Source organism: Corylus avellana, chromosome 1 (assembly GCF_965113065.1).
Source record: "Corylus avellana chromosome 1, dhCorAvel1.hap1.2, whole genome shotgun sequence".
In the NCBI taxonomy this organism is placed as follows: Eukaryota; Viridiplantae; Streptophyta; class Magnoliopsida; order Fagales; family Betulaceae; genus Corylus; species Corylus avellana.
Genome location: NC_142490.1, coordinates 12093857 through 12102342, shown reverse-complemented (window position 1 = coordinate 12102342; position 8486 = coordinate 12093857). Strand labels below are relative to the sequence as shown.

General features: G+C 36.6%; 1 protein-coding gene across 1 annotated transcript; it reads left to right on the top strand.

The window, feature by feature from the left end:
* Window positions 1–2777: 2777 nt before the first annotated feature.
* On the top strand, window positions 2778–7278 carry LOC132171471 (NPL4-like protein B). The gene is made up of 2 exons (XM_059582790.2): window positions 2778–3985; window positions 6809–7278. Exons 1-2 carry the CDS (start codon window positions 3005–3007, stop codon window positions 7061–7063), a joined length of 1236 nt encoding a protein of 411 aa, XP_059438773.1. The 5' UTR covers window positions 2778–3004; the 3' UTR covers window positions 7064–7278.
* Window positions 7279–8486: the final 1208 nt, after the last annotated feature.

Below are 8486 nucleotides of genomic sequence, written 5' to 3'. Positions count from 1 at the left end.
CATCGGCTACTGAAGCTAGTGAGAGAGGAATAGTTTTTTGTTCTTAGCAGGTGTTGTGTTGTGTTGTGTTGTAGAGTTGAGCTGTTTAGGTTAGTTTTTGTTTGTTTGTAGATGTTTTGATTTTTATAGGAGGGTTTCTGTCCAATTCTCAGAAGATTGAGAATCTGGGATTTTTTTTTTTTTTTTTTTTGGATGTTGTTAGGTTGGTTGTTGGGTGCTGCAAGTGTTTTGAGGACTTGTCTATATTCTTTGCGTTTTGAGGACTTCCTGATTTTTGCTCTGCTTGCTTGACTTCCATTGCATGTAATAACTAAAACCCATTACTAGTTAAGCTTCTTTCTGCAAAGTAAATGCCTCTATTTCTTGCAAAGTATTTAGCTGAAAATTCATGCCCTGCTTTTTTCTTAAAATATGACCAAGGTTACCATTGATGTCCTAGGGCTTGAAAGACATAAGCGCAAGGGCTCTATCATTTTTCCACATATCATATTATTGCATTGCTTATTGCACCATGTGAGACTTAAATTTTTTGGAATTTATTAATCATTTGTCACAGAGAAACAATGCATATATGATTTATTACTTATTACTTATTTTTATGTTGTTTGTAGATGGATGAAACAATTTTTTCGACAGTTACGACCACAGTTGCATCTGTTCTTGCTATTGGGCTTATAATATTAAAAGATATTAAATCTATGAGAGTATTACGTAGGGAACCTCATGTTAATCGAAAGTATGAAAGAGAAATTTATATGGATAGTATTCTTTATGGAAGCAGAGAAGATTTTATTGACCAAATAAGAATGAGTCCTATATCTTTCTTTGAATTATGCAAAATTTTTGCTGAGAATAACCTTGTACGTGAGACCATTCACATGTCTATTAAGGAACAAGTATTGATATTTTTACACATTATTAATATAAATGATTTTATATTAATATTTTTATATTTTGAATAAAAATTATATTTTATAGGTAAATATAAAATATTTAAAAAAATAAAAAAAAATTGATTTTCAGTACAGTTGAATAGCTAATATTAAAATTAATAGTTTTTTAAAAATATTTTAAAAAATTAAAAAAATTAAAAATTGTTTTTGGAAATATTTTTTAAAAAAATTAATTTTCCGTGCACGTGGTAAACACCGTAAAATGCTTTCGGTGGAAAACATTTTCAGGAAAAATGACTTCCCTGAAAATATTTTCCGACACAAACCATTTTACGTCGAAGTAAACGGAGCTTAAGATATCAATTAAATGCATTCCAAATAAAACCCATACTTTTAATTATCTCACATTGAGATATAAAGAGAAAGCAAGAGAAGATAAAATGAAAAATAAAAAGAGAGAGAGAGAGAGGGAGAGAGAGAGAGAGAGAGAATTTGTAAATATTTTGTTTTCTTCATTAAGACAATTAAATATATTACAAATAAAACTCATACGTTTTAATTGTCTCACATTGAGATATAAACTTAAAGCAAGAAAAGATGAAAATAGAGAATCTGAAAAGCTTTTATTTTCTTCATTTAGACAATTCAATGCATTACAAATAAAACCCTTATGTTTGAATTGTCTCACTAAAAGGCTAACGTCTAAAACGCCACGTGTCGCAATTCTAGGCAAGAGAATTTGTGAACCTTTTATTTTTAAGACAATTATGTCTCATATTGAGATATAAACATAAAGCAAAAGAAGATGAAAATAAAATTAGATAGAGAGAGAGAAAGAGAGAATTTTAAAACCTTTTGTTTTCTTCATTTAGACAATTCAATGCATTACAAATAAAACCCTTATGTTTTAATTGTGTCTCTAAAAAGCTAACATCTAAAACAACATGTGTCACAATTCTAAGTACTTTCTAGTAGGACCCGTTGAGAACACGTGTCGCAATTCTACACACTCTCTAAGTAAAAAATTGGCGCATATATATATGATGACTAGGGAGACATTCCATGTTTGCGAGTGATAATTGTGTATTTATTTACTTAGTTATTTTTATTTGTTATGTAATTATATGAACCACCTTTTTATTTTATTGTATTGTAACAAACACTACATATATTTATTAGTTTGTCTTTTGTAAATATTATTTTGTATCCATATTTGAAAATGGTTATTAAGAGCATTTTTTTTTTTTTAATTTCTTAGAACCTTAAAAATAAAAAATAACAATAATATGGAATGTCAAGATTGAAAGGTCTCATGAGGTACTTCGACTAACTCGAGATTTATTTGTTTACAAGTATGGTGCAATATTTAATTGGTTGAATCTTTTAGAACATGATCAAAATATCTTCACTTTGAGTGAAATGGAGAGAGAGCCATTTCATGATATGCAATATATACACTTTAATTATGTAAAATATAACCTTAATTATAAAATAATTTATATCCATTTCACTTGAAATAACAAAAATCATATTCCGTCCGGCACCCGTGGCTCTCTTTGTGGGCTGAAAAAGGGCAGATACGAGGTTGTCTGTTACTGATAACCCAGTCTTTCTTTTTGGGATAAGTAAGCCCAGCCCAATTGAAGAAAAACCTGTATAAGGTCTGTCTATGAGCTGGGCTTCGGCCAGGCCCAGTTTATCACATCTATATTCACATTATAGGATCCATATGAGACACGTGACAGCTTCAGCTTATGTGTTTTTTTTTTAAAAAAAAAATACTGGATTGAAAGAGGATTTTATTTTACAGGTACACGTGGGGCTCCCACAACCCGACGGATTAGGAAATCTAACGGTATATAACCCTAACGAAACTCCTGCTTCCTTGTAATTCTTTCTGCTCCACCTCCGGTATTCTTTTCCTCTTTCCCCTTCAACAAGAAAGCAAATTCGAGGAACTTTTTTCCTCACTTCAATTCCACTCCAGGTACTCCATCCATCCACTTATAAGAATCAATTTCCGCCCTAAAGTCGCTGCAGCAGCCAGCGTCTTCAAAGGGTTTTTTATTACTCGGAATTCGCCTTCAGAGAGCACGCTTTAGTTCTTCAAGATGATGCTCAGAGTCCGAAGCCGCGACGGCTTGGAGCGAGTCTCAATCGAGAGCCCACAGATCACTGTCTCGCAACTCAAAACCATAATCCAATCTCAGCTTCGAATTCCCATTGACAATCAAACCCTCTCAACCAACCAAAACCTCCTCTTGGCCAAAACCCCGGCCGATCTTCTCAAATTCACCGACATGGCGAGCCCTAGCACGCCTCTCTCCGCGCTCAATCTATCCCATGGCTCCATCGTCTTCCTCGCCTACGAGGGCGAGCGCACCGTCTCCGGACCGGTCTTCAACCCCGCCGGATCGTTCGGTCGCAAGATGACCATGGACGACCTCATCGCCAAGCAGATGCGCGTCACACGCCAGGAGAACCCGCATTGCGAGCTCGTCTCGTTCGACCGCGACTGCGCCAACGCGTTCCAGAACTACGTGAACGAGACGCTCGCGTTCGCCGTGAAGAGGGCCGGGTTCATGTTCGGCACCGTTTCGGAGGTGGGCAAGGTCGAGGTGGACTTCATCTACGAGCCGCCACAGCAAGGGACTGAAGAGAATTTGGTGATGCTGAGAGACCCAGATGAGGAAAAGCTCGTGGAAGCGATCGCGATGGGGTTGGGGATGAGGAGGGTCGGGTTCATATTCACGCAGACGATCAGTCAGGACAAGAAGGACTACACTTTGTCGAACCGAGAGGTGCTTCAGGCGGCGGAGTTTCACGCGGAGAGCGGCTTGAAGGAGTGGGTTACGGCCGTGGTGAAGCTGGAGGTGAACGAGGACGGTGGGGCTGATGTGCACTTCGAGGCGTTTCAGATGAGCGATGTGTGTGTTAGGTTGTTCAAGGAAGGGTGGTTCGTGACAGAGATTGCTGAGGACGCCGATCCCAAGCTGTCGATGATGAAGAAGGATGTGATGGTTGGGGTGAAGGATACTAGGGAGGTTGACAATGATTTTTTCTTGGTGGTGGTTAAGATTTTCGATCACCAGGTATGTCTAGATCGACTACATTACTCAAATCTTTTACTTGCACAATAGCAGTGTTCAATTCATGTTATTGGGGTCTCTTTATCTTTATTGAATTGTTGTTACGTTTTTCCTATAATATTTTTTTTTAGTCTTTTTTGGTTATTTATAGCAAGTATGCAAATTGTGAGCTTTTAAGGCTTTGATAGGGCGCTTAGCATCATTTATTAATGCAACGGATTGCTTGTTGGGGTTCATGTTATTTTAGTAAAGTTTTTGATAAGTACTTTATCTTAGTAAAGGTAAAGGACCCGATGGTTAAATTTTTTGTTTTTTTGTTCTCAAAATAAAACACTCCTAATCACATCTTTTTCAAACAAAAAACACCCCATGACACATTAACAAACAAAGCAAAAGTCACTTTTTGACATGGAGAACTTATGCCTTTTCCTTAGGTGGGAGTACTTGTAGAAGAAAAATTTATCACTTTCCCACAGAGGAAGTGAAAAAGAATTAATAGGGAAAAATTTGACCTTGAGGATTTTGAGGTTAAAATTAAGAACCACACGATGAAGGTTGCCTTCATTTCCAGCAGGGTGTAATGCTTACTTAGGTAATTTATTGTTGAGGTTGATTGACGACCAAATATTCTTTTCTCATCTATTCTTTTCTCATCGTGCATCATTGATGCATTTGTCGCTTAATATATTTTTGAAAAACATATAGGTTATGGATCTTTAGTTACAATTTTTTTTGTGCATATATACTCTATAACCTTTTTCTGTTCGAGAAACCAAACTAAACACCGAACATAAAGTATGAAAAAGCTTGGCATTATTTTAAAAATATTTTATTTCTACGTCAGTTCTTTCAAATGCACTTATCAAAAAACATATTTGTGTGTCTGCGTGTTGTTTTGCTGTGAGAATTTTTTTTTTTGGGGGGGGTGTGTGGGGGTGTGGAGACCTTAGCCTGTAGTAAAGGGGAAAGTAGGATGATCTTTCCTACCATCTATTCTCTCATTTGTTCAAACAAAAAATAAAGCTTGAGCATAATTATTATTGGCATAAGAGATTCTGGTGCATGTGGTGCATGTGATTTCTGTGATAGTAAGGAGTTAGTGATTGATTTGCTGACCCATGGCTAATCAATAGGCTTGTAGCACCGCTAACAACTAGACTAGGCCATGACTAGCAAATATAGCATCAGGGATTGCAAGTTAAAGAATTATTAATATAGAAGTAATGCCTAATCATCCGGTTAGGATCGATCTAAACTAACTCATTATGTATACCGGTCAACATGCTAAGTATTAAACAACTTAGTAGAAAGACAAGACAGCCAATCAGAAATGTCATGAAATCCTCCGCTCTTGGGGAATGCCCTCGGCGATGAGGAACATGTACTAGGGTGTATGTGTGACTCATTCAGAGCATGGACTGGGACAAAAGAAAAGAACCAATTTTTCTAGTATCAGTTGTCAGTACCAATAAATAGGACAAAATGGTCAATCATGCCTATAATCAGTTTTGTTAAATTCACAATCGTGATTTTTGGATATCTACAATTGTCATCCCCAAACAAATGCATTTAGTTCCTGCACTCCCCTTGTTGGGATTCATCTTTACCAAGAAAAAAAAAAGAAAAAAAGAAGAAAAGAAAACCCTTTTATTCTTGTTTCAATTCTCAATCCCTAAACTCTCATTCTCATTCTACACTGTTCAATTTTTTTGTCCTTTTTCTCTGTTTACCAACATGGCAGAAACTTTTAATTTCATGCGTCAAATTCCCATTATTGGCCCTGCCTTGGGCTTTATTTGCTGGTTAAACTTCAAATTAGGATAGCTTTGTTTTTCTTGTTTGTGTTACTTCGGTTTTTTAATTTTCTACAGCTTCTTCTTTCAGCTAGCTTATGATCTAGTTGTAATGCACTGTTGTGCTGTTTATGGGTAAAGGTTTAAGTGATGACATTGCTAGTCATAATCTTTTATTTTTATTTTTTGTAATTATTATTTTTATTTTATTTTTAGGCATATTTTGTAAAAAAATTAGGTTATTTTTTAAGAGTACCTTGACTTGCATTTTTTAATAATAGGTCTGGTCTTATGATCCTCAATCCTAACAAGATGAGCCCTTTGACTTGCAATGTCCCAAAGTATTAAGATGCTCTAAAGTTCTCAACCCTTATGGCCTTGGGCATTGATCTGGGATAGCCTTGTCCGGTTGTCCTGGATACTGTTCACATTCTCCTTGGTCATGCCATCTACCACAAATTCCATATTTGCTTCATAGAGTGCAACGAATTGGAAAGGCCATCTGTGCCTAAATGCTGGTTCATGAATTTTCTTTTTTACCATTGTTGCTAATTTTGCTAATTTTTCTTTCATTCAGTGACAAAATATAGTTGTAGCTTGTTTTGTTTGGTGCTGGATAATCTTTGTTGGCTGTTCTCAATTATAGAATTTTATTTGTAAGCATGTAATGGTAGGGTGTTCTATGCATGCTCGTTTTTATCACCTGCAATTTCCATCATTCTTAGGTGTTGGAACTTATTTATGAGCTACTTATGATGTTGGAAGCATACTATATACTTTTGGTCCATGGAAAGCATCCATAGTCTTGACATTTGCACTTCGAACAGCGTTTTTCTCTGATCATTTACTGCATAATCGTATATGTCGATGAGAGGTATTTACTGAGTGGATATTTTTCTTTATTACGTACAGATCCATTGCTTTCTTTGTTCTACATGCTGTGCAGAAAGAAATTCTATAAACCTTGGTTCATTCGTTTCTATACTCTGAGGCTACTTCTGTAGAAGTAATATGAACTTATGTTTCAATGCAGGGTCCACTTTCAACAGCATTTCCCATTGAAAACCGGAATATCCCTGTGACCCTGAGGGCGCTGAAGAATCATCTTGACAGGACAAGAAGTCTTTCTTTTGTGAAGCGTATTTCAGATTTTCATTTGCTGCTTTTACTGGCCAGATTTTTAGACCTCAGCTCTGATGTTCCTGCACTGGCAGAGTGTGCGCAGAGACAGTCAACTGTACCAGAAGGTTACCAGCTCCTAATCGAGTCCTTGGCGGCCAGTTCGTAATGTTAGTTCTGTGTTCTTTGAGATCTGATACATCTTTTTCATTTAGGATGTTTATGGCAATGTATTTATGCTTGAATTGATCTGGTTTTCTAGTGCATTGGATTGCTCCAAAAGGTGGTTTTTAGCCTGCTGTCTTGAGTATGAAATGGCTTTATCATGCACTGGCAGATTAAGTTTGTATCAAAATCATATTATCATAAAATTTATATTATCAACTCTTTCTAGTCGCAATTGAACTTGTCACTCCACCCCCTCCCCTTTCCTTTTTTTTTTTAAGGTGTTCTCCGACCAGACTAGTAACTTTGGCCTCTCCCACTATGCGTCCGTCCGCTCTCCACCGTGATGTGCTGTTCATCTCCTCATCGAAATCGGTTGGGTTTTAGATCTAATTTTTTCAAAGTTAGGTCTACTCTCTTCAACTAGTTTTCGCTCCACCACACGCCGGCCAGTGTGCATTGTCTCCTTCGCCTCGGCCCTAGCCCCTGCTTGCTGGTTGTTTGTTTGTGTTTTTTTTTTCTCTCTAAATCTGCTCTCATAAGCGATCTATGGGGTGAAGGATTTAGTCTCCTGACCGTTAGATTGAGGATAATTAGATCGGTGTGAGGAATTTTCTCTCATCGTCGAAAAATTAAGGTTGGGAATATGGCTACTTATGTTTTAGATCTAGTCTACCCAAGAGCAAATATGTTCCTTAACTGCAGTTCTACAAAGGCGGAATTAGAACTTTTAGTTTTGGGGGGGGCGCAAAAGTAAAAACATATATATATATTCTTGGAGGGGGCAAAATTTAATTTTTAAAGGTTTATTTTTTTAAAAAAAAAAATTTTTTTTTTTTGGAGACCACCCTATGGCTTGGGTCCCCCAAGCCAAAGGGTAGTTTTGCCCCTAATTGTACATGGGTAAGCAGAAAAGTTGAGGTCATAAGATAGTACGTAATTGTAAGATCTGTATTGTATTTATGACATTATAACCTCATAGTTTTGGGCTATAATTTTTCAGAGTTTAATGCTCTGTGATGTAAGAGCATTATGCTGTTGATCCTTTTATCAATGAAATAGCAAAGATTCCCGGATAAAAAAACAAAAATTGAACTTGCCACAACTCTTTGGAGCAACCTTTGGCGTGGTTGCACTTAAAAGCAACTATTGTTTTTGGAATGAGTGTGATGTTGGTTGGTTGGTTGGATGGATACCAAAACAAATAAAGAACAAGAAAGGGTAGCTTTTTTTAACTACAGTCTCATTGGTCCTATTCTTACTACCAAAATGAAGACTCACCGAAACTTTAGAACAATATCGGATTATTAACAACGAGGAGTCTTAACAGGGGTCCCCACTTCCAAAAAGGGCCCTAGAATTAACCATATTTTCTTTGCAGATGATAGCCTACTTTTTTGTAGGGCACCGATACAATATTGGCATCG

Excerpts from the sequence above, each read along its gene's own strand:
- LOC132171471 (XM_059582790.2), top strand. The coding sequence starts at position 3,005 with ATGATGCTCAGAGTCCGAAGCCGCGACGGCTTGGAGCGAGTCTCAATC. Across the intron at positions 3,986-6,808 it reads TTAAGATTTTCGATCACCAG|GGTCCACTTTCAACAGCATT; the intron begins GTATGTCTAGAT and ends GTTTCAATGCAG.